Source organism: Barbus barbus (assembly GCF_936440315.1).
Source record: "Barbus barbus genome assembly, chromosome: 17".
Lineage (NCBI taxonomy): Eukaryota > Metazoa > Chordata > Actinopteri > Cypriniformes > Cyprinidae > Barbus > Barbus barbus.
In genome coordinates this window covers 24,221,542-24,248,973 of record NC_136745.1, presented here as the reverse complement: position 1 = coordinate 24,248,973, position 27,432 = coordinate 24,221,542, and the positions used below count along the sequence as shown (strand labels likewise).

General features: G+C 37.0%; 1 protein-coding gene across 1 annotated transcript; it reads left to right on the top strand.

Moving 5' to 3' along the window:
* The first annotated feature begins 849 nt into the window (after window positions 1-849).
* Window positions 850-27,073, top strand: LOC306883075 (integrator complex subunit 6). Its single transcript, XM_079438157.1, has 18 exons — window positions 850-1,145; window positions 1,262-1,339; window positions 7,964-8,113; window positions 11,884-11,973; window positions 12,114-12,297; window positions 13,674-13,802; window positions 13,890-14,053; window positions 15,998-16,150; window positions 18,417-18,549; window positions 21,356-21,450; window positions 21,761-21,871; window positions 22,064-22,279; window positions 22,520-22,646; window positions 23,042-23,184; window positions 23,598-23,826; window positions 24,687-25,055; window positions 25,161-25,254; window positions 25,778-27,073. The coding sequence occupies exons 1-18, from the start codon at window positions 1,035-1,037 to the stop codon at window positions 25,878-25,880; spliced, it is 2,679 nt and encodes an 892-aa protein (XP_079294283.1). The 5' UTR covers window positions 850-1,034; the 3' UTR covers window positions 25,881-27,073.
* Window positions 27,074-27,432: the final 359 nt, after the last annotated feature.

Here is a 27,432-nt window from a genome sequence, read left to right as displayed (position 1 = left end):
GCGCTTGCCTATACTCTCTCTCGGAGATAAACAAGAGGAGGGGAAAGCGGACGAGGACGGGTTTCTACATGGTCAGAGGGAGGCACAATTATTATAAAAATCACACAGAACCCAAGCTACTCCCCACCCCCACCAAGACAGCTAGACCAGGATCAGGCGAGGAGGGGGTCGCCCTTTATATGAGATGAAAATTAAACTATGTGTGACCCTGAACCACAAAACTAGTCATAAGGGTAATTTTTTTTTAAATTGAGATTTATACATCATCTGAAAGCTGAAAAAAGCTTGCCATTGATGTATGGTTTGTTAGGATAGGACAATACTTGGCCGAGATGCAACTATTTGAAAATGAAAAATCTGAGGGTGCAAAAAAATATTGAGAAAATCGCCTTTAAAGTTGTCCAAATTAAGTTCTTAGCAATGCATATTACTAATCAAAAATTAAGTTTTGATATAATTACGGTAGGAAATTTACAAAAATGATTTCTGGCATAAAAGAAAAGTCAATCATTCTGTTGGCTATTGCTACAATATACCCGTGCTACTTATGACTGGTTTTGTGGTCACATATGTTACAAATGAACGTCTCAGATCTGTGTAACACCAAATGCAATAGCAAAAGGCCTATTAAAAGACAAAAACAAAGCGTACAGACGACACGTAATATCTCCGTCCTCCCCTCCATCTCCATCCGCTCGCGGAGAATAAGAGGAATTCCACGACCTCATTGCACTTTTATACCCGAGTGGGCGTGGCTTCGCGGCTAGGCTCAGCCAATGGCGTTGCAGCGGCGGGGCGAAGGCGTTCCGGTCTTGTTCGGAAGAGAAGTTCTCTAACAGCGCGAGCCCTGCTCAGAAAAGACAGATAGAGAATCAGGCGGCTGCAAAGGGTGGCAGTACGACCCTCTTTTGGGGGGGGTCTGATTATAACAAAATATATACACACATATATGCACGCCCAGGGCCGCAAGATAGGTCATATGCCGATTGTAGATATTTTAGCAAACATCAAGAGGTCTATCTATACATTTCAAAATGCCTATTTTACTTTTTCTGATAGACACGTCCGCTTCTATGAATCAGCGCACTTATTTGGGTACGACGTATCTGGACATTGCTAAAGGCGCGGTTGAGATCTTTATGAAGGTAAAGCATAATTTTACCCCGACTTTTTCAGCTTGCTGTTGTACCTTGTTGGAGTTAAGGATCCCTATGGCAGGATCAGTTTAAATGAATGTTTATTGTTTGGTTTTCTTTAACAGCTGCGTGCCCGAGACCCGGCTAGTAGAGGCGACAGGTACATGCTAGTTACATTCGATGATCCACCATACGGCGTAAAGGTAAATAAATACTACTAAATTGTGCTTATATGTGGTTAAAGCGGAGTTATTTTTTCTGACAGTGAGACTCTACTGTCCCTCTGGTTCGTAGCATCGGGTCAGGCGGCCTCCCGGTGACGAAAACGGCTAATTTTTGTTAAAATATCCGCAGACCCGGAGCAGCGCAGCCTCTGAACATGGCGGACATTTTGCTTTTGTGTTGGGTAAGCTCTCGAGCGCTGAGATGGAGGCGGAGAGATTTATTAAACACTGTGACGCGTGCACGGCCCAACTCGGTCCGGATTGGACAAGCAGCCTGCCCTCTGTCGCGTGCCCTCCTCTCGCATTCGCATTGGCCACTGTAGCCTGAACAAATCAACACGATTTGATTTGTGCAACAGCCATCAATAAGCAAATGAGGAGATGGTTTGCGTTGCTTTTTATGAGAGAGAGGGAGACGCTTGTGTGAGTTGCCTCCTTCCCTCCCTCTCCACTCCTAGTACATTCACCTCACCCCCATTCACATTTAAACCTCCCAAACACCAAACAGGTGAAAGGTGACGTGCCTGTCACATCAGGTCACTCAAACATATGATATACCTCCTATACAAGCATAATTGCTAATTGCTCACTATTAAGCCAACGCTTACATATAAGGCATGAACCACAGAGACTTCATGCTATAGCCTCACATAAGTACAAATACATGCAAGTGCTACTAGTACAATAAACCTAGAACAGAAATTAGGAGGTGTTTTGCTGTTTTCATATGTGACAGCCATTCATATTTTACCATTTGTGGGTAAGGATAACAGGGTCTGTGAGTTGATTGTGTGGTCGGGCATCTGCGTGAACTGTAGTCAAACAAATCTCTTTACTCTGAGCACTAACTGAATGTAATGGAAGTCATGACTTGAGACACAAGGGCACGACTAGACTTGCATGCATTACATTAATGGGCATCATGTACCAAGTTTTTTTTTGAGGAGGAGGCAGAGACATTTCTGGCTCTTCTATGTATGTTTATGAGTCATGATAGTCTATTGGTGTAATTTTGTAGTATGCATAGAAGCCAGGTTATCATCCTTATACAATATACATTTTTTTAAGCAATATTGCTTCTGAACTTCAGTGATCACCCTTCATTTTCATATATGGAAAACAGACCTGACCAGAACTAACCTTGTGGTTGCATTGTTTGAAAAACCCTAAAAAACCCAAATAAATTATTATGATTAATTACTGCAATGACTATATAACCTACTTCTGATTTATGAACCAAAGCAAGAACATATTAACTCTTTTGCCACATGCTCAAAAGGTTGAATGGGCACGAGCCTCCATTCAACAGAGCGCTGATTTTTATGACAATAGGGTTTGTAGTGTTTACCAACATGCTTAAAATCCATACCTCTGTCAAAATATTAGATATAACATTAATCCAATAAGCAAATAAACCCAAGTGTTCATCAGTTTTCAGACCTTTCTCTCCCAGTTCAGCATCATTTTCTGTTTATAAACTGCTGTGCCGAGGTGCCATTATATTGGATGTGGGAATTGTGGTTATGTGGTCACATTGCATGGCCTAATTTCAAAGTATCATCCATCTTTTTCCCAGCCTGTAGTTGAATCAAGGCCTGCACTTACTGACATGTACATGTGACGTAGTGCTGCCTGGGTTCCTGTCTTCTTTGTTTGTGGTTTGACATTGACAATGAGAGTAGCTCTATGCTATAGCAGTTCATTATTATGGACTATCTGGCAGGTAGCCAGTTACTCTCTTGGGGGGGTTTCTTACTCCACTGCTTGTCATGCAGTTTTCCCACCCTGTTCCAGTTTATCCAAGGTAATCTGAGGCTAACTTCCAAGTGACACTTAACTATATAACTACTTTTCCTGCTTATAATGGGTACTATACACTAACGATTTGTAGTAGACATATGGCATGTTTTAGCCATTTACGTGATGAAATTCTGAATGTGCAAGTGGCAAATGTTTGGCATTGTTATCTTACTATGTCTTTGTTTGAGAAAGTGCCCTCTTACATAAACTCTTAGCCCTCTCTGTGCTATTAGTGGCCAGCTTGTTCCTCCTGTTTAAAAAATACTTCTCAGCCAAGCAGTCGCTCTTCAGAATTAGCGAGCAGGCTAACCCAGTTCTCAACTAGAATACACTGGGCAAATACCAGCCTAGCAAGAATCTGGCCTCTGTATCTGACAGAGTGCCTTTTTTATTTCCCGTCAATTATTCATGAGATTTTCAGCAGCTAAACAGTGAAGAGTTCCAGTGAGCCTCCAGTCCTCACAAAGCTCTCTTTTCCTGTTTGTGTGCCTCTCTTGTTGTCTGAGCCCCGGCCAAGTAGAACATTATTCTTAATCTTGCCTATTTTCTGAAGCTGACAGTTTTTGCCCTTTGCAATTTTCTTAATCGATTACTGCTGAGATTACTTATCATTGAAGCGAAAGGTTAGAGATGGAAATTAATTAGTTTTGTCGTAAACACTGTGTTGTTTCTGTTGGTTAATGAAGAAGAAAAGAAAAATGCATGTAACTGCATTTGTGGTTTACGCCATGAGGCTCTGGAAAACAATGCAAACAATGCAAACCCCTCCATATTACATCATACTTTCTACATTTTGACATTACCCCATCTAACATTTGGACACTTTGTGAATGTCATTGCGTTATATAACAAAATATCATTAATATATTAAAATGACATTGGGACCATTTACTTGAAAGCAATTGCAAAAATGAGTAATAAAAATCAAGTAACTTTGGAGAAGCATCATTAGTTTGTAGAACCCACTTGATATTTTATTAGGTAATGCAATGAAGTGTCCAAATAGCTTTAGAGTCACTGTACATTTACATGCATTATAATACACGCATGCATAAAATATTTTGGTGCAGCCCAGGAATATCTCAGCTGTGAATCCAGTGGCCTTCTGTTTATCCTGTAGACTGCCTCATGCTTTATCTTGCTCTGAATCTTATGAAATGGCTGAGGTCCTTTCTTCATGACAGATAGACAGGCCAAATATTTCTTCAGAAATCCACAATGTTGCTCCTCCTCCTTTAACCTCATTCGCAACATATAACTGAACATATACTGTCTGCATTTTTTTTTGCATTGGCTCTATACAAGTAGCTGACAAAAAATGATCACCAAAAAAAAAACCAGTCAACATGGAGATCTATTTTTCATGAGCATGATGGTCCCTCTGATCGGTGCTTTGGCTGGTTAACCAGCTCTCGTTCCATTAGAGTGACAACTTTACTTCCTGCCTGGCCTTTATCATCACACATGACAAGCAACACCCTGCAGACCGCAGACTTGTCCCTCCTGCAAAACTGGGTGGATGTATGTAACTTAGCTCAATGGTTATCTGTGATCAGCTCAACTTTTAGGTGGTAGTGGAGATTAAAACCTGGGATAAAGCAACCTGACCCTGGAATAATACTCAGGCCATAAGGGCATTCGTTTAACCCGTGTGAATCCTCCCCGGGTCGTCACGCGCCCTTTCTGCTGTGATGATTCCTCCTGCAATCACAAGAGCTGTGTTTATATGACTGCCGCTTTCCTTAGAACAGGAGCTTAACAGGGCACAAGTCCTTATCTGTCTGTTTATGTAAAACTGCTCATTTGTCTTGCCACCTGTCCTGCATTTGGCAAGGAAATACAGAGCTAGGTTTTATGGTACGCTAATTCTGAACGCAGAAAAAAAGAAAATGCATTATATGCTCTCTGTAATTAAACAACAGCTTTATGATTATCTAACATTATCGCTTTCTCCGTTCTGCTCTGGGTGGACATATATGGTCGAATCTTATGAAACATGTCAAGATGATACCCGGTTCATATTGCACCTCAAAATCAAAAGCAAAACATTTTTTAGAAATTATACATTCGCCTAAAGCAAAATAGAGACCATTGGGATTTTTGTGACCACTTCTTTTGCATTGTGACATTATTTTTATGACAATTAAGCGCATTGTATTATTGTAATGCATAAAAAGTTATGTATTATCTATATTGTAAATCATTTATACATCAGGGTAGTATTTGCTGGACTGCCTTTATTTTACGCATGCAATGAAAATATAATGACAATCCCTTTTGAGAATAAATGAAAATCTTATAAGGAAAACATCTGGTACATAAATAAATAAATAAATAATAGGCTAATTAGTCTTAAATTTCTTTATTTAAAATATGAATTGATTCTGTATTCCCTTTTGGTTTTGGGGTGAAATATGATGTTGATATGTAATAATATATTATTTAAATTGTAAAGTATTTATACATCATTGTAGTGTTTGCTGTACTGCCTTCAATTTGTGCTATCCAAATAAAAAAATACTGTATTACAGTAATGAAAATGAGAATCACACTGAAAATAAATAAAATATAAAATATAAAAATTTCAGAAGTGAAATATCTAGTACATTACAGTAATGACAAAATCAAAAATAATATCACAAAGTAAAAAGACTAGAAGTAAAAAGCCTTTTTCTTTTACTTTTGGAGTAAAATATGGTCTAGATATGCTTTTGTGACATTAACCCGTATGTGGATCGCCGGCGGGTTTTCATTCTTTAAAGAAGGGTTTGAGTTTACATCTCCTCTGTTAAAGCTACAATTAGGGTATTATCCTTTTTCCTGGCTTATTCAGTGTTCACATTCCTTATTCTCTCCCATCCTCTTCTGCCTCACTGGACAAGAGTGTGATTAAAGGAGAGTCTGATGCAGTCACACTTCTTCAGAGCCAATAAATTGTTAATGCGGAGGGAAAGAAATACGGATGGGGAAATAAATAGCATTACTTTGTTGCTTGAATTATTGAGCGCCAGTTAGAAGAGCTACCGCTTGAATGGTTTCTTTTTTTTGTTCCATACATGGATAGAGACGTACACTGTCAGGACAAATCTCTGCCTGCTTTGTTTTTTAATGTTTCCCAGTACAAATAAATCTACCCACAAACACGTGAAGATCAACCACCTTGGGATCCGGCCTGTTACAATGTATGCATGTTTATGTAATGTGTTGATTTATTCACGCTGAGTAAAATTCATGTGGAGCAGGAATCATTTTGTAAAAGCAGATTTAGTGAACTATTAACCTCGGTTCTTTTCTCAGCATCTGAACTCATTATATTGTTGTTTTTACTGTGTTTGTTTTGAGTGAGCAGTAAAGTAATGACTGTATTCTTCTGCTGGGAAGGGGTAATGGACACATGTGTCAGCGACAGACACACACTAACCACATGTCTTTTAAAGATAGTAAAACCAGTCAAGCCTTATGTAGCGGATCTGTGTTGCTTCTTACCAGGCTGCCCGCTATATATATATATATGTATAAGTTGTACACAATCATGCATGCTCATTCAGATGCTTTGCAAAACTTGTCCTGTGGTCATTTTGGGTCTTTAGGGTCACCTGACATTTAGGCAGTGTTGTTGTGTTTAACATGTGCTTAAGCCTGTTGTGAATTACACAAAATGCTGTAACAGTAAAGTGCTTGATCTCGCTAGGTGAAAAAGTGAGAAAAGCATAAGTTTGCATAAGGTTCGATCATGTTTTTAATAAAACATACAGAGGCCTTAAAGGTGTTTGGAGACACTTTTAAACATATGAATCGTTTCTGAAGGATCACGTGACACTGAAGACTGGAGTAATGGCTGCTGGAACATCACATTTTTACTGTATTTTTGCTCAAATAAATGCTCTGCGCATATGAGACTTTTTTCATAAACATTAAAAAAATCTTACAAGACTTTTGAATGTTAGTGTACATTTTGGGTTCACTGTATAAATGTCACTGTCAGAGATGGGGAAAGTTACTTTTAAAGTAATGCATTACAATATTGCGTTACTCCCTAAAAAAGTAACTAATTACGTTACTTAGCTACTTTTTATGGAACGTAATGTGTTACGTTACTTTTGCGTTACTTTTTAAATATGAGCAGGGCTTGATTGTTTGTTTTTAATATAAGAATTTCTATTTATAGCAAATGTAAAAGCCCTTTCACACCAAAAAGTGTAATAAACCTCAGGCTGAAGGGAACGTAAATTCACGTCTGTAAAGTAGAACGCAGGAGAAGAAGGTTCAACACTCTTCAGCAATAAAAAACAATGAAGCACAATTGTTAAAGACATTGGTTAATAAAATGGGTTTAGATACATTTGTGTTGTTTAACATATTTAATTATTGCAGGTTTGCGTCACATTCTGAGTTTGCATTTCACGGTTTTAATTCATTTTGATGAATACTAAATCAGTTTTTTTGCGAGTGAGATGAATTAATGCACATTCACATTAGAACTAACACTCACACAGCGCACACAACGTCTCTGTACTTCCAATTTCTCCCAACATGGGGACAGGAGACTTGTCAGTCAATAAATGGGAAAACAAAGTAACTGGCGTTACTTTTTTGAAAAAGTAACTCGGATATTTTCTTGTAAATTAAAAAGTAATGCATTACTTTACTAGTTACTTGAGAAAAAAAGTAATCTGATTACAAAATTTACATTACTTGTAATGCGTTACCCCCAACACTGGTCACTGTCTGAATGTTTTGTGTTGCTGAGGTTATATGGGGCTGGTTTTCACATCATCTGTTTGTATTTCCTGTATATGGTAGGCGGGTTGGAAAGAGAATCATGCCACATTCATGACCGAGCTGAAGAACCTGCAGGCATCTGGACTGACTACACTGGGTCACGCTCTCCGCGCCGCCTTCGACCTGCTCAATCTCAACAGACTAGTCTCTGGCATCGACAACTATGGTCAGGTAATAATATCTCCCTTCAGCATTCTTTATTCAGTATAATAGCAGTATAATATGCAGTATGATAAGAAGCATCTCCTCACATAATAAGAGTAGACATTGAGATAAATACATCTGCCTGATTTTCAGATCAATCAGTATTTTAACAAATTTTACTTTCCATCCAGCCTTGAATGTTTTGTCCAGTTCACTTTCAGAATAAAAATTTTGTCTCCATTTACTCATCCCCCCACTTGTTCCAAACCTGTATAAGTTTCTTTCTTCTGTTGGGGTCTGAACAGTTGATGTGCACCATAGTATTTTTTTCATTCTGAAAGTGAACTACTCCTTTAAAGGAAACAAATACGTTTTATATATTTATGTAACGTAAATATATATTTGCAGAAAACTCAGTGTGTATCAACATGTTCCTTCATAGCTGGAAAGAAGCCATTACTCAAAAATAACCATTTCATAGCACATCTAAAGTGTGCCAGAAGGCATGAGAGTGACCCAGCTAGTATATGGGAAAATATTCTGTAGTCCAAAGCTTTAAACCTGATGCTGCCCAGTGCTTCAAGCAGCACCATCCGTTCAGCGAGGCTTTGTAGTGGAGATGCTTTCATCAGTAGTGACAGGGGGTCCTCTTAACTCGGGAGGAGGAATGGATGTAGCAACACACAGAGATTACAGAGCCAATTTTGTGGGGTTTGTTGTTTTATGAAACAGTATTTCACAAGAGTACACGGGTATCAACTTAATTTACAGTGATTTGTGGTGTTTCTTCTACAACATCAAACAGAGCAATGTTTAATTGGATTATCTGTAATTCAGAATATTTAGATACTTTACATACACACATTAAGACCATGCTGGATTACCTAAAATAGGAGACATGCAGTCTGAGATAACCCTGAGGCAGTGTGCTAATCCACATGCTCAGTCTGCATGCGTGAGGTGAATAACTGAGTGCTGACCCCTGCAGTATGGACAGAGAGAATGCATCTCCTGCTCACTCACTGTTTACTGTACAATTAACAACATCTGTCAGGTTAAATGTTGCTATGTCATTTTTTTCTCAACTGTGTAGGAATTCGGTTGACATTTATGTATGTACTTGCAGTTAACATAGAAAATCTGGCAGAATTTATTTTTTAAACATGGGAACAAAAAGAAAGCTTTAGGATTTTGAAACATTTTGAACAAAGATCAAGATCCACTGTTCAACATTTTGGAGTATATATATATATATATATGTATATATATATATATATATATATATATATATATATGTATATGTGTGTATTTACAATCATGGCCAAAAATATCGGCACCCTTGGTAAATATGGTCAAAGAAGGCTGTGAAACTTAATGTGCATTATTAATCCTTTTGATCTTTTATTTTAAGAGACAAGCAATTCCCGCACACTATCGTAACTTGCAAAAAAGTAATATTTATTAATTAACACAACGTTTCGGTCACACGTCTTGTGAATTTGTAGTGGGATCCTTGTTGGTTTTTGTAACTATCATAATTTGTAACTGTTTACGATGTGATGTTCATCTATACTCCTAATGAGCTTAATTGTTTACAGATGGAGCTTTGTTAAGTGGTCAGGTGTTCATCTTAAAAGAGATGAATTTGAACATTTGTATACTCCTGATGAAGGTCGTGTGACCGAAACGTTGTGTTAATTAATAAATATTACTTTTTTGCAAGTTACGATAGTGTGCGGGAATTGCTTGTCTGTTGAGGCGATCCACCTGGTTGGTCCTTTGTCCTACACAAAGTATCACTTGCAGGTGTGCGATGGAGTTTGATCACTAATTGATCTTTTATTTTAAAAAATCACAAAAATCTAACCTTTCATTGGATAATAAGAATTTAAAATGGGGGGAAATATTATGAAATAAATGTTTTTCTCTAATACACATTGGCCACCATTAACTGCACACTTTTATTCAATACTTTGTGAAACCTCCATTTGCCAGTTTAACTGCTCTAAATTTTCTCCTGTAATGCCTGATGAGGATACAGAATACCTGACAAGAGATCAGAGACCATTCTTTCATTCAGAATCACTCCAGATCCTTCAGATTCACAGCTCCATGTTGGTGCTACTTCTCTTCAGTTCACCTCACTCATTTTCTACAAGGTTCAGGTCAGAATGGCCATAGCGAAAGCTTGGTTTTGTGCGCAGTGACCCATTTTTGTGTTGTTTTTGAGGTTTGTGTTTGGATTATTGTCTGGTTGGAAGATCCAAACATGGCCCATTATAAGATTTCTAACAGAGTCAGTCAGTTATTGTTTTTTTATTTTATTGTTGATATTTGATAGAATCCATGATGCCATGTGTCTAAACAAGATGTCCAGGACCTCCAGCAGAAATATAGGCCAACAACATCAAAAATACAGCAGTATATTACATTGTACACATGGGGTACTTTTTATCCCTGTGCTCACCAAACTCATCTTGAGTGTTTGCTGCTAAAAAGCTAATTTTGTAGTTTCATCTGACCATAGAAGTCAGTCCCATTTGAAGTTCCTGTCGTGTCTGATAACTGAATATGCTGGAGATTGTTTTTGGATGAGCTAGGAGAGTTTTTCTTGAAACCCTCCCAAACAACATGTGGTGATGTAGGTGCTGTTTGACAACTTTTTTAAGGTTTTCTGACCCCGAGACTCAACTATTTTCTGCAATTCTCCAGCTGTGGTCCTTGGAGAGTCTTTAGCCACTCAAACTCTCCTTCTCACCGTGCATTAGGACGATATACACATGTCCTCTTCCAGGCAGATTCGTAACATTTTCTGTTGATTGGAAATTCTTAATTATTGCCCTGATGGTGGAAATGGGAATTTTCACTGCTCTAGCTCTTTTCTTAAAGCCACTTCACTAATTTGTGAAGCTCAATTATCTTTTGCTGCACATCAGAAATATATTATTTGGTTTTTCTCATTATGATGGATGATTAAGGGAATTTGGGCTTTGTTTTCCCTCCTATTTATATTTCTGTGAAACAGGAAGCCATGGCTGGATAATTTCATGTTCATAATCACCCTGGAGTGCTCAAAATTGTGAATATGAATGGGAATATACTTCAGAGATATTTTACTCATAAGAATTTCTAGGGGTGCCAATAATTGTGTCCAACGTGTATTTGAGAAAAACATTTATTTCATAATGATATTTCCCCCCATTTTAAATTCTTATTATCCAATGAAAGGTTAGATTTTTGTGAATTTTTTAAATAAAAGATCAAAAGGATTAACAATGCAGATTCATTTTCACAGCCTTCTTTGATCATATTTACCAAAGGTGCCGATATTTTTGGCCATGACTGTATTAGAGAAATTAATTTTACTTTATTCAGCAAGGATGCATTAAACTGAGAAGAAATTCTACAAGAAATTCTATTTCAAATAAATAGTTATTTTGAAGTTTTATTCATCAAAGAATCTTGAATGATTAAATGTCATCGATAATAATAAGAACTGTTTCTAAATCAGTGTATTAAAAGGTTTCTGATTTCTGAGACTAAAGTTATGGCTGCTGAAAATTCAGTTTTGCCATCACAGGAATAAAATACACATTTACACTGAATAACACTCAAATAGAAAAGAGTTATTTTAAATTTTAATAATGTTTCACAATGTTACTGTTTTTGCTCCAGAATCTCCACAACCATATATAGGACAAGTAGCTCGAAAAATGGATGAAAAAGATAGAACTATAAAAGATAAAACAATTTCTTTGAGCTTTGGATTTTTTAAGAAATGTTCTCCTCTCTTCTAGGGTCGGAACCCGTTCTTTCTGGAGCCATCGGTCATTATTACGATCACAGATGGAAACAAACTGACACACAGCTCTGGGGTGGCTGAGGAGGTGAGGGATAAAAACTCTATACCAACATGCCAACATTTTTTGATCAGCCTGTCCTGACGTATAATGTTATGCACTGCAGGCAGTGTCTTTCTCATAAACCCCAGTGGCATCTCACTTCTTGTTTTCTCTTCCTCCCTCAGCTACACCTGCCTCTGAATTCCCCGTTGCCGGGTAGTGAACTGACTAAGGAGCCGTTCCGCTGGGACCAGCGACTCTTCGCCCTTGTGCTGCGGCTGCCAGGAGTGGCCGTGCCCGACAGCGAGCAGCTGGGCAGCGTGCCCACTGATGAGTCTGCTATCACCCAGATGTGTGAGGTCACTGGAGGTACAGCCAATCAATTGCATTTTAAAATGCAGGTTAAAATATTTATCAAATAAACGTTCCCTTGTTTAAAGTTCAATTTATGAGGTCTGGTTTCCAGTAAACTGTCCTTTAAATAAAAGTGTTGCTAGACCCTGTTTAGGGGAGCTTCAGTCCTGTTTTTTATCTGAGCCCCGCTGAAAATCAGCAATTAATCTGTCAACCTCCTCACAAATCTGTGATTATGTGATTGCTCTTCAGCACAGCTTTCACATTCGAACACTCTTTGTTCCAGTGAAGTCATGAAGTAAAATGCAATTTTGTTTAAAAAATTTTTTTTAAGTCAGACTCGTGATCTCTCACTCTTAAATAAATAGTTCACCCAGAAATAAAAATGTTGCCATCCTTGTGGAACACTAAAGGGGTCATCGGATGCAAAATTCACTTTACAAGTTGTTTGAACATAAATGTATGTTGGAAGTGTGTGTACAAATCGCCTTTCCGACCGCCATTGTGTGTCGACTCCGGTGCAGGGGAAGACAAGATGTCTCAGATTAAGCGATTGAAGTGTTTGGTTGTTGGATGTATCAATGAATATAGCAGTAGTCATTTACTCCCGACATCCGAGCCGCTGAAGACGCAGAGGATTAATGTTACTTTTAATGCGCTGAACCCGATCTGCCTAAATGCGAATCAGAAATGCTAAATCTTTGCAAATCGCCTTTCCTAACAGCGTGCTAGTTAGCCAGTTTTGCGGCTGAAGTTTTACAGTCTGCTCGTCACCCCATGGAAGAGAGGGGCGGGGTCAGCAGAGCTCAGTAGCATTTAAAGCAACATGGACTAGAATGGCTTGCTGAAAACAGAGCTGATTTTGACAGGGTAAAAAATGTGTTTTTTACACTACAATTGAGAAATTTTAACCAAAGTATGTCATAGACTTTTCATTAAGACCCTAAAGAAAATGGGCATCCGATGACCCCTTTAAAAAAATATTAATTTGAAGAATGTTGGTAACCAAACCATTTTGATGACCACTGACTTCCATTGTATGGACAAAAAGTAATGAGAAATTTTTTCAGAACATTTTCTTTTATGTTCCACAGAAGATATAAAGTCAAACAGGTTTGTAACAACATGAGGATTTCCAAACTCTAAGATAATTAGTGATATCAACTGATTAGGTTGCTGAAAGGAAGTAATCTGTTGCCGCCCACATATTTGCTTGTATGGTTCAGTTTCTTCGGAAAATGCTTCTTGTGTTATATTGTGTTTTGGAAGATTTCCTCCCATGCACTTAGGTTTCGTATGCACAGTTGTTGTTTTTTTTTAGTTGATAATGCAGTTTTGCTGGTTAATCTCATAGCTCAGCAAACTCTATTTTCTTACTCTCTCTCTTTAAGGCCGGTCTTACTGTGTGAGGACACAGAGGATGCTGAACCAATGTCTCGAGTCTCTTGTCCAAAAGGTTTTGAGTGGCGTTGTTATACACTTTGAGAAGAGCGGTCCCGATCCACCTCTGATTGGTGAAGGTCAGTGCTGATTCTGTGATGTTATGTTAGTTTTGTGCTTATTGGGAAAACAGTTAATACACAAATATTGTCTTCTGTTTGTTGCAGATGGTCTTGTGGATCCAGCTCGTCCTTTATCGTCCTTCAGTCAGCAGCCCTGGCACAGCTGCCACAAACTCATTTACGTCCGGCCCAACCCCAAGACGGGCGTTCCTGTGGGTCACTGGCCAATCCCAGAATCCTTCTGGCCTGACCAGAACTCCCCGACTTTGGTAAATAATAACCTACAAAATAGAGTTTGAGTGTAGAGTCAACCAATGATTTTCTGTTTCTATATTAGTGGGTCCAGACCAGTGTTATTATAATCAACTATAACTATTAAAAAAAAACAAATGTGTTAATTGAAATAAAACTGATATAAAAGAAAATAATATGACTATTTTATGAAAAACTTAAACGATATGAAAACCAGAAATATTGTTTAGGCAACTTGCTGAAAAAAGTTTTAAGTAGAAGCACTAAGATGACTGAAATAAAACTGAAGTAAATTAAAACTAAAATAAAAATAAATTACAACAATTTCGAAATATTTTTTAAAAAACAAAAATGAATGAAAATGACTAAAAAAGGAAATGACAATTTTTATTTTTTACTAAATTAAAACTGAAAATATAAAAATAAAAGCTAGTTCAAAATGAATTAAAAAGTAACACTTTATAGTAAGGTTCCATTAGTTAACATCGGTTCATGCATTAACTAACATTAATTAACAACCAGCAATACATTGTTACAGTATTTATTAATCCTTATTAACATTAGTTACTAAAAATACAGCTGTTCATGATAACTCAGGTCCATCAAATAATATTAAAAGAGACAACTTTGGATTTTAATAATGTATTAGTAATCATTAAATGCTTCAGAAGTATATTTCATTCTTAGTTCATGTTTACTAATATATTTAACTAATGCAGACAAATGGAAACTTATTGTAAAGTATTATATAAAAACTATAATAGAGTAAAAAAAAAAAACTGGTAACAATTCTCACTATTAACTTGTTGCTTATTAGCATGCCTATTATTAACATATTGGCTGTTTATTAATACTTATAAAGCACATTCTGCATGACCATATTTGTTAATGGTGAGAATTTTACCTTAAAATAAAGTGTGACCAAAAAAACTATAAAAACATAAAAACTGTAATAGTGTATACAATAATACTAAAATAGCACTGTATGTAGCACATATTTTTTGCACTGACTTGTGGGAAATGGTTTTAAACATAGTTAAATGTGTTAAATCTAGCCGAAAACACTATGGAATTGACTAAAATAAAATTAGCGAGCACAGAAGGACTTTCTGCGGAGCTCTGGGACCTGGCAGACGTTCAGCTGTTTCTTTCTGCACGCTGAAATTTCACAGGATCCTTAATACAATGGAAAAGTACTAGGATTGCAAAAGGAGTTTGGATAGGTGTAATAGCATTGCTCATCCGAGCCGAGTGGATGAAGCTATTTATTAGCCAAAGGTAATGACCTCTGCAAACTAAAGGTTAGCTTTCATCTTGCTCAAGCAGTGCTAATGAATGTGGATGAAGATAAGGGAGCCGAAAAGAGCGGTAAAATGAGGAAAGGCTTCACTGTCCTGAGGTTTCCCACCCCCTCACTGTCTATTCTCTCTTAAACAGTACGCTGTAGAAACAGCAGCTGGTGCCATGCCAAAGTGCCACAGCTCAGCTCAGCCTGTGGGCACTGTGAGAGAGCCATTGCCAGCAGAATAAGACTGCTGCAGCTCACCAGAGCTTTAGCACTTAGCGCTAGCTTAACATGAGGTCATTTCCTTCCTGACATCCTCGCTGTCATGTCTACAGTATTGTGAATCAGTAGCACAATGGGCTTGGGTGCAGACGGTAACACGGATGCTTTGAGAAATGTTAACTTGAGCAGGCTCCTTCTCATATTCCTAATATAAAGTCAATGTTTTATTTGATGTAAAACACTCCTTTGGTTTATTTAGTCTTCAGTCAGAGTGTTGTGAGATTATCTGCTCAGGGAATGAACAGCTTGTGTTGTCATGTGCCTGTAACACATGGGTCATTACCCACTGCTGCTGTGATTACAGGATGAATTGGCCATCTAACAGACATATCTTTTGAAAAACCCATTGTGAGAATGTATTACAGAGGATTTCTGTTTTTTTCTCTCTCTTTAGCCTCCACGATCTGCCCATCCTCTGGTGCGGTTTTCCTGTATCGACTGTGAGCCGATGGTTATTGACAAGCTGCCTTTTGACAAATATGAGCTGGAGCCGTCACCTCTCACCCAGTTCATCTTGGAGAGAAAATCTCCTCACATGTGCTGGCAGGTGGGACACCTTTTCACACAACTATTTAATCTAATCTGTATTTAGCATGTCATTTTTCACAGCCCCCAGTGTTGTCTGGGCAGAGCTGAGTTTCACAGATATCATGGTGTTGAAACAGCGGAAAGAAACAGTGGGTGTTTAGATTTTCCATATTTACTGGAATGTAAAAAAGCACAACATAAATGACATGTAACTGGTCAAACAGCAGCTGGAATGAGATTTTGTTTTATTCGGATTAATTTGATGACAGTAAAGACAATAATAATGTTACAAAAGATTTCTTTTTTAACTAAACGCTGTCCTTTAGAGCTTTATATTCATCAAATAATCCCCCCAAAAATCTGTTTTTCAGAAACATATTAAGCCGAACAAGTGTTTTTAATATTGATGATGATAATAATAATAATAATGTTTCTTAAGCAGCACATCAGCATATTAGAATGATTTCTGAAGGATCATGTGACACTGAAGACTGGTGTAATGATGCTGAAAATTCAGCTTTGCATCACAGGAATAAATTACATTTTAAAATATCATAATATAGAAAACAGTTATTTGTAATAATATTTCACAATATTACTTTATATTTGATCAGGTTAATGCAGCCTTGGTGAGCAGAAGAGACTTATATAATTCATTTAAAAAATCGTACAGACCCCAAACCTTTGAATAGTAGTTTATTTGTCTCCCAACCTTTGTAGTAATCTTTGACTTGCATGTGTTATGCAATAATTTCCTCCCTGATGTCCGTCCATTAATACAGAGTCTCTTACAGTATTACAGTCAGCAGATGCTTATCTTAACTGACTTACACTAGAGGAAACTTGATCATAGAGGAACAAACGATATAATCAGTGCCACAGTAGTAGTCCAAAATACAGAATACCGTAAAGTGCAATAGAGTAAAATTAAACCAGATTTTAATCAAGTGCCCTAATATACATAGTTATGAGTTTGAATTAGGTCTATGATATAAAATAATATGATTTAAAAAAAATTGATATCATAGAAATTTCATAATTCTTGTCACCAGTGTCAGTATCACAAAAAACTAATACTAGCCCAAATGAACTAAACAAGCTCACTGAAGACAAGTAAACAGTCAGCGATTAAATAAGAATTAGAAACTAATTACAAGCAATAGGACAAAAAAACTACAGTAGAACAAATAAATAAGAAATGCTGCGTACATCGTTTAAAGTAATTAAATGTATAACTGCATATTCCTCATTGTGTAAATTAAATATATATTACTTCTTATTAAAGTTACAAAAGTGATTTAGTCAAGAGTAGTGAGAGATTTTCTTTCTTTTGTTGTTAATATGAATGACAAGACAGCAGGAATATTAGACTGCTGTCACTTTAAGAGCTGCCCGGATCCAAAATACTGTTACACCTGTTTTCTTTCTCAGCTGTTTTGCTTTAACTATTCACTATAGACCTAAATGACTGTGTTTACGAGGATACTTGCACAGGATACTTGTGAGCATATAACCCGTTCAGTGCCTATAAAACAGCAAAAATAACGTCACGTGAGATAGTCCAAAATCTGTACCGGTTCACAAATTTCTACCGGTATATCGCCCACCCCTAATAGCAACCAAACTGAAAATGCTCATATATACATCAAATCCCACTTTATGTATAAGAAAAAAACAACAATTTTGTGTAGATGCTGATATTTATTTAACCAAAAAAAAATTCAAAATCAATGACATCTCTTTGTAGTATAACAGACTGCATAAAATGCATATAATTATCATTTGTCACTCTTACATCTCCAAAAATATAAGAAAAAATTGAATTAATCCATTTTAATGAATTATAAATACTGAAACACGTTCTTGCTTTTTGTTTTCACTGAAATTAAACAACCTCATCAATAACTAACAAAAAGTACTATTATTATATATATATATATATGTATATATATACACTTGCTATAAATACCTTAGTCAGTACCAGGAAATGTTTTTTGCAGCTTCTTTTGATTTGTTTTTCCTACTCGAATCATACATTTAAGCTCATCTATGTTTGTTCTTTTGCCATGTTACAATGTTAAATGAAGGTAAATGATAGATAAATTAGAAAAAGCACATCCATTTATACGCATATTTAGAGGCATTTATAGCACAGTAGTCTCTGAGGAATCCTGTCACCTAATGAGCCATTAATGAATGTTTTTTTTTCTGGGAAACAGTTTGATGCAAGAGCTGAGCTCTCAGGAGACACCAGACCATGCTAACTCCTCTCCCCTGTCTCCCAGGTGTTTGTGAACTGCAGCGGCAAACACAGTGATCTAACACACCCGTTCGGCTACCTGAAGGCCAGCACTACGCTCACCTGTGTCAACCTCTTCGTCATGCCTTACAACTATCCCGTCCTTTTGCCACTCCTCGGTACGTGTGTTTCCTCACAACACATTTCCAACCTTATCCTATAAATTAACTTATTTATTGAATTGCAACTTTGTTTTCTGTAGCACATTTCATACACAGTGGTGATTTGTTTAGCCATGACAAAGAGAAAGAACAATAAAAGATGTAAAACTCAATTTAAACAAGGAATAAAAATAATGATGAATATATAATATAACTTAGAAAAACAGACAAATATGAATAAAAACTTTTTTTTGTTGAAAGAAATTAATACTTTTATTCAGCAGTGTGTATAATAGATAAAAAGTGAGAGTAAAGGCTTGTTAGAAAATATTTCTATTTTGAACAAATGCTTCTTTTTTGTTTTTGTACTTTTTGTTCATCAAAGAATCCTGAAAAATGTATGACAGTTTCCAAAAAAACATTAAGCAGCAAAACTTTGATTATACATTGATAATAAATCAACATATTAAAATGATTTCTGAAGGATCATGTGACACTGAAGACTGTAGTAATGGCTGATGACGATTCACATTTGCATCACAGAACTGTATTTTAAATTGTAATAATATTTCACAATATTGCAAGGCAAGGCAAGTTTATTTATATAGCACATTTCATACACAGTGGTAATTCAAAGTGCTTTACATAAAAGAAAGTGAAATAGACATTAAAATCAATAAAAACATGGAAATAAGAATAATAAAAACAAGGAATTTTAAAATGATATAGAAAATGATTTAAAATAAATTTAAAGAAAATGATTATACATAAAATATATTGCAGTCAGTTCGGACATATAGCACAGTGCTCATTCAAATGCACAGTTAAACAGATGAGTTTTGAGTCTTGATTTAAATGTGGCTAATGTTTTAGCACATCTGATCTCTTCTGGAAGCTGGTTCCAACTGCAGGCCGCATAATAGCTAAAAGCAGACTCCCCTTGTTTTGTGTGAACCCTTGGTATTTCTAACTGACTCGATCCTAATGATCTGAGTGGTCTGTTCGGTTTATATTCAGTGAGCATATCAGCAATATATTTAGGTCCTAGGCCATTGAGTGACTTATAAACGAGTAAAAGTACTTTAAAATCAATCCTAAATGTAACTGGAAGCCAGTGTAAGGACCTGAGGACTGGTGTGATATGCTCAGATTTTCTGGTTCTAGTCAGAATCCTAGCAGCAGCGTTCTGGATGAGCTGCAGCTGTCTAATGGTCTTCTTGGGAAGGCTGGTGAGGAGACCATTACAGTAATCCACCCTGCTGGTGATAAAGGCATGAACAAGTTTCTCCAAGTCTTGATTGGAAACAAAACATCTAATTCTTACAATATTTTTGAGATGATAGTATGCTGATTTAGTTATTGCTTTGACATGACTACTGAAACTAAGGTCTGTCTCCAGAATCACCCCAAGATTTCTGACTTGATTTTTCGTTGTTTGACCCCTAGAGTCAAGGTATGCATTCACCTTGAGAACTTCATCTTTGTTTCCAAATGCAATGATTTCAGTTTTCTCCTTGTTTAACTGAAGAAAGTTCTGGCACATCCAACTGTTAATTTCATCAATGCATTGGCAGAGGGAGTCAATGGGGCTGTAGTCATTTGGAGATAAGGCTAGGTAAATCTGGGTATCATCAGCATAGCTGTGATAGGCAATTTGGTTCTTCCTCATTATCTGACTTAGTGGGAGCATATACAGGTTAAACAAGAGCGGTGCAAGAATTGAGCCTTGTGGGACTCCACATGTCATGGCCGTCCACTTAGACTTATGCTCTCCTATACTCACATAATAACCTCTCCCTTCTAAGTATGACCTGAACCATTTGAGTGCCATCCCAGAAAGCCCGACCCAGTTTTCCAGTCTCTCTAAGAGTATGTTATGATCGACAGTGTCAAACGCAGCACTAAGATCTAGTAGTACCAGCACTGATATTTTGCCAGAATCAGAATTGACGCGAATATCATTTATTATCTTAATGAGTGCTGTCTCTGTGCTGTGATGTGCTCGGAAACCAGATTGAAAATTGTCCAGGTATCCATTTGACTTTAAGTAGTTGTTCAGCTGATTAGAAACTACCTTTTCAATAATCTTACCTATGAAAGGAAGATTTGATATGGGTCTATAGTTGCTCAACATGGTGTTATCAAGATTGCGCTTTTTCAGAAGGGGCTTAACAACTGCAGTTTTAAGGGAGTTTGGAAAAGTCCCAGAAAGAAGTGAGGCGTTCACCACTTCTAAGAGATCAGCCTCTAAACAGTTAAGCACATTTTTGAAAAAGGATGTGGGAAGTGTGTCAAGATAGCAGGTTGAAGATTTAAGGTGCTGTACTATTTCTTCCAAAATTTTGTTATCAATTTCTTTAAAAACACACATAGTCACTTCTTTTTTAAATTGCGGTCGAATCTGTGTGACCTCTGCATAACTTGCAGTGCTTTCTGTATTTGTGATCAAATAAATGCAGCCTTGATGAGCAGAAAAACACAAAAAACTAAAATTTAAAAAAAACAAAAACTAACTTATCCCTAACTTTTGAACAGCATGTACACAAACACAAAGGGAAAATAATTTAAAATAATAATTGCATTTGTAATAAAAAAAATTATTAAAATAAATACAAAGTACAATAAAAAGAACACATAAAAATTATTATTATTTTTTGTATATATAATGCAGTAACATTTATACTTTTTTGTACATTGCTACATAAATTGCGTACAAGTTTTGTACATCTTTAATTTCCTTCTTCTGGAGAATGACTTAATTTAGTCCTGCAATGTAGCGTCAGACTTTCTTCAGCACACTTACCATCTCTTATTCTCCTTACAGATGATTTGTTTAAAGTGCACAAGCTAAAGCCAAACCTCAAGTGGCGGCAGGCCTTTGAAATGTACCTGAAGTCCATGCCTCCTTACTTTCTCTTGGTAAGACACTCTTCGTTCCCACTTTAAAAAAAGACATCCCAATATAGCACAGAAGTGTCCTGCTTACAAAAAAGACAACTTCTTTGAGCATATAAATTCATTCAATATGCAATTCATGGGCTGTTAGATGCACTCAAGGGTCACTTGTAATCCAACCCTTCTTATGAGCTGTATTTGTTCTATAGTCTGTTAACAGCTGTAATGAGGTCAAGGATACGTGCTCTGAGTGCAGATTCACCCTAAGTGTGTCCTCATTTTCACTTCCTTTGTCTCTGCTTCTACACTCTTCCTCTCTTTTTTCTGACTGCAGCCTCTCAAGAAGGCGCTGAGGATGATGGGAGCCCCAAATCTCATCTCTGACAACATGGATTGTGGCTTGAGCTACAGTGTCATTTCCTACCTAAAAAAACTCAGCCAGCAGGTGAGCACGCTTTAGCTGCTGACAGTTAAACCTATGCAGTTTCTGCAAGTTAAAATAGTATTCAAACTCATAACTTTCCTTTAAATGTTCTATATTACATATTAACATATTGTATTCATTCAGTATTAAATCCTATCTGTATGAGGCCTGAGTGATGCAGCATTTTAAATCAAGTTGTACTTGATTTTCTAGGCGAAAATGGAGTCAGACCGTCTGATTGTGTCTGTCGGGAAGAAGCCTCCTCAAGAGACGGGCATCAAGGTTAAGAACCATTCGAGTGCCCTGTCTCTGGCACACCGCCGCGATTTCAAGCAGCTCCTGCAGGGCATCACAGGCGAGGTACCCCTCCGACTCATCGACATGAACTTCAAAGAACTCGCTGGTTTCCAGATTGCACTTCTCAACAAGGTACAGACAGTTTGAGTGGGGCTGAATTACATTACAGGGTCTATTTGAAATCAATCATGTCTCAGTTCACGTTTGCGGGTCAGAATGTAGTTATGCTAATATAGACATTTGTATCTTTATTTTCTTGCTGATGCAGGTTAATTCTGATGAATATTTCGGACTAGACTAGACATATGCGATTTCCTTTTAAGTTAGGGAAAAATGTAACTTTTATAATCATTTACTCACCTTCTCTTCAAGGATTTGAAGCCCCAGGCCTATAGGAATGCTTATGATATTCCACGACGGAACCTTCTAGATCAAGTGACTCGGATGCGTTCAAATCTTTTAAGGACAACACAGAAGCTAATCAGAGGCCAGGATGATGGTAATTGTACCAAAGACAAAAATTACATTCTGCAAAGTGAACCTTCATAACTGTTAAAATCTGCCAAACATGACTTAAGGTGCGGCCACATTAGTGAAATTTTGGCTTTGAATTGTCACAGCCAATAAAAAGCTGTTGTCTATTGTAAGACAACAGCTTTTATTTTCTTTTATTTTGTTTTGTTCCCACAATATCATGTATGGTAGTTGTTTGTTTTGTTTTTTTCCATTTCGCTTTGTTTTCACAATATCGTGTATGGTAGTTTGTTTTGTTTTTTCTTTTTCGTTTTCTTTTCACTATATTTACATTTCTAATGTTGACATGTAATCAGAAAAGTTCATAAATGGACATCTGATATTTGTTTTAATATTGAATATTTTTTCATGATTCTGTAGACTCCTTGCACAGTATTCCAGTGGGGCAGATGGGAAATTATCAGGAGTTTCTGAAGATGATGCCATCACCTCTGCGTGAGATTGATCCAGACCAACCTAAACGACTGCACACATTTGGCAACCCATTCAAGCAGGACAAGAAGGTGCTTGCATGTCCAACCTATGGACTGTACTTTGTATTATATTATTTTGGCGTTAAATTTCAGAAAGCTAGTTGCTGTAGCGTGGGTGTTTATAATACAACAACTGAGGGACTGTAGGCAAATTTCACATCTTTCTCTCTTCTGACCATCATAATCAAGCTCTTTATTTAATTTTTTTCTCTTTTGGAAAGTCATTGAAATGCTATCATGAATTTATTCTTTTGCTGTAAGAGAAAAAAATCCATTTTGATTCACCACTATAGAAGTTCACCCAACTATGATGACTTTTGCTTCTGAGAACCCCAGAAATGTGAAAAGTGTCCTCTGATAATAAAAATGATTACAGGTCAAAACTGAAGTGCCTTAGATGCTAAGTTGTTTTGTTTTCTTTCTTCCTCTTCTCCCAACAACAGGGAATGATGATCGATGAAGCAGATGAGTTTGTGACAGGCACACAAAATAAGAAACGGAGTAACGCCGGGGATCTTAACTCAGGCAGTGCCCTGAAGAGGAGGAGGAGTATGTCCCCTCTGCTGCGCCGACCCCAATCTCCTCCAATAATAACCAATCATGTCCTCAGCAAGGGCCCCACAGGGACTCAGGGCCAGCAAGGAATCATCAAACCCATCCCACTACACAAAGGTAAAGTCCTCTGAGTCACAGCTGACTGATTCTTAACTTGCTGTGTATTAAATTCTTAGACTCTGCATACTGCCTACTATTTTTTTTTAATTGTAAGAGGAATAGTAGACATTATTCCATGCTTTCAAACAGTAGTATGCTACATTGTTGTCACAGGTCCTCAGCAAATTGCATGTTCGTAGCATCCAGTTATCATCTTTCAAATAAAATGTTAGGTTATACTTTATTTTAAGGTGTACTTGTTACAGTGCAATTATGCAATTAAGTTTAGTGTAATATTAATTAACAACATGTACTTAATATAGGGTTAGGATTAGCATTTGGTTTAGGGTTAGTTGCATGTAATTATGCATAATTTACTGTTATTACTATAATAAGTATTTTGTGTAAAAATTACACTATTTTCAGCATCATCATTACAGTCTTCAGTGTCACATGATCCTTCAGAAATCAGTATAATATGCTAATTTGATGCTCAAGAAATGTTTCTTTTTAATATCAGTGCTGTGTTATATTTTTGTGGGAACCATAATAATTTTTTTAGGATTCTTTAATGAATATAAAATTCAAAAGATCGGCATTTATTTGAAATAGAACATCCCTTGTGTCATTATAAATGTCTCTACTGTCACTTTTGATCAATTTAATGCATTCTTCTTGAATGAAAATATAAATTTCTTTGAAAAAATCTTACTGACCTCAAACTTTTGAATGGTGTAGTCGTGTATGTGCGATATACTGCAGAAATCATATGAGTAGTTAGTTTGCTATCCCAAACAGTGTTGCAGACATTGAGTGTATTGAAAAACTACCAGAAATATAAGTAATAATATGCTGCTGTCATATATTTTCCCTTACAGGAGCTGAGGGAAACAGTGTAGGAGGCACAGAAAGCAATGGGGAACGAGCGCCAGGCGGGGAGGCAGGAGACGTGTGGCCTGGAGGAGAGGATGGAATGGGAGAAGGACCTGCACCTGTGGAGGACAGAGGAGATGTGGGGACACCAGACGACGAGGAGGAGGGAATAGGACTGGAGAACTGTCTGGATGAGAGACCCTCTGATCTCACACAAAACTGTGAGGACCTGAGTCCTCCAGGCCAGGAGGGGGTGGTGGAGGACAATGGAGGAGACACTCCGGCACAGGGCACAATTGTTGTGATTCCCCTGGAGGGGAGTAATGCGGAGCTGCGCACTAGAGTCCTCAAAGAAGTCCGCAAGCCTGGCCGCAGTGAGTATCTAGATAGCTTAAATCCAGTGCACTTGTACTATGAAAGAGGGTATATATTTGTAGGAATTAATAAAGCTAAACTGAATTGCTAATTCTTTTGTGCAGATTATGAGGCAATATTCAGGTTACTGGAGGAGGTGAAGGGGCCAGTGTCAGTGCAGAGGTACTTTATTCATCATGCCATCAAAGAGGCAGCCAGGTGAGAGCTCTCTTCAAACACCCACAGACCTTTCATGCTCCTCTCTCCAGTGACACCACAGAAGATGTCAGCATGTACTGACTGTACAAATAAACAGGTTTCCTAAATACTCCCCAGCCATTGGTCAAGCAAACAGACAAACAGATCATTCCCCACACGTCTCTAATGAGTATATTTCTACATGTCCCCTTCATAGTTGTTTTAGTATTACTTATATAACACTGAAGTAATTAATAATATTTCAAATCATTTTTTATATTTTCAGATACATTTTTATTTTAGTAACAATTTTGTCTTCTAAAAGTACCAAAATATTTTTTAAATAGATTTACTTGTATGTATTTTTAAGCATAAACTAAACAGAAAACAGAAAAATGATTAAGACATTCTCTGAAAGCAGGTAATAATATGGAATTTAGCTTCTCAAAGTAACTTGTTAGTATGTAAAGTATGTTTATGTTATTATATATAATATAATGTTGTATAATCCAGTTAAATAGCTGTCTCTCTCTCTCTCTCTTAGGTTTAAGAAGCGTGTGCTGATCCAGCAGCTGGAGAGAGCTCTGGAGGAGATTGAAGACCGACAGATGCTGCCCACACAACTCAACAACGTCCACAGCAGATAGTGGGACGTCACATCTCAGCGCTGAGAGACACACAAGATGACAGAGCATGCCAACTGAGTACACGGGCCGACCCATCAGCATCAGTACTGTGCTTTAGGAGGAGATGTAGCAAGGGAGAGAGTAAATTAGAGAGGAATGGAGGCCTGTCTGGCTCACGCTCCGGTCCAGGCGCTTCCAGTTACAGAATTGTGTCACAACTCTGAAAGAGTGCTCACAATGGAGAGAGGGGCATTCCAGGTTTGATGGGGGAGTTCTGTCAATTTGCAGGCTGTCCGGGCCTGAAAGTGGCCGTAATTTAACCATAAGATAATGAATAATGAATAAGCACACTCCAGAAAAGCCAAGCCTCATCCACTGTGTGATTTTACAGGGTCATCCGAGGCAGAGGTCAGCGTCTGTCACGTGAAGTATGTTTATATATTATGTCTGTGTGTCCACTGTTATTTGGCATCAATGGATAGTTCAGAACTGATAATGGTATGGAAAATCTATGATGGATTTGTGTTTGCATGAAATGCCCACAAGTCAAGGGGTTAACAACACAGTTGGACCTTTAAAGCAGTCTGGATTGGGAACTACACTATTGTAGACTCAATAGCAATAACCCTACAATCATCAGTACGCCAAGCTCAATTTTACTCCTTAACTATGAAAAACATGTTTTTACATTTAAAGCAATTTTTCAGATGAACATCCTTTTGACTTTGGAGATTCATTATGAGATTTGGTAGCTGGCCTGTTGTTGTATTTGTGGTGATATGTAATGTCATATAGATTAGCGTCATTCAGTGTACAATAAGCAATAGTGTCCAATGAAACACCCTGTCCAAAAAGAACAACACGCTTGGCTCATCACACAAATGGAAAATACCAACTATGGTGTGAAATGAACTGGTCCACAGCAGTTTTGATTCTGTCCAGTATGAAATCTTTTGTCATCCTACGCTTCTCGTCGGGGAGAAGTCGCAAGACTGCTTCGTTTCATTGCACAGACGCAAGTTACATTAGTGACCCCATTCTTGTTTGTTTTGTTCATTTTTAAAAACAGATGTATACTACTTTTTATTGTTCATAAATAATAAAATAGATTATTTTTGGATGGTATTGCTACAAGAACATACAAATATTTTAAGAATTGTATAAAACATTTTTTAAACTGATATTATATAGACAAAGTTTATGATTTTTTTATGAAAACAAAGAAAAATAATAAAAAACTACAAAGGATATGTTTGAATCATTGTGTAATTTTATACACACTAGCGTTCAAAAGTGTGCCATACACCGAATATTTGTTGTTGTTTTTTAAAGAAATATTTTCATTCAGCAAGGATGCATTGCATTAATAAAGTGATGTTAAACACTTTTATAATATTGCAAAATTAAATAATTTTTAACGTTCTATATTAATCAAAGAATCCTAAGTACTATGAATCACGGTTTCCACAAAAATATAAAGCTGCACAACTGTTTTCAATATTGATAATAGGAAGAAATATTTTTTAAGCAGTAAATCAGCATATTAGAATGATTTCTTAAGGATCATGTGACA

Excerpts from the sequence above, each read along its gene's own strand:
- LOC306883075 (XM_079438157.1), top strand. The coding sequence starts at position 1,035 with ATGCCTATTTTACTTTTTCTGATAGACACGTCCGCTTCTATGAATCAG. Across the intron at positions 1,340-7,963 it reads ATCCACCATACGGCGTAAAG|GCGGGTTGGAAAGAGAATCA; the intron begins GTAAATAAATAC and ends TGTATATGGTAG. Across the intron at positions 12,298-13,673 it reads GATGTGTGAGGTCACTGGAG|GCCGGTCTTACTGTGTGAGG; the intron begins GTACAGCCAATC and ends TCTCTCTTTAAG.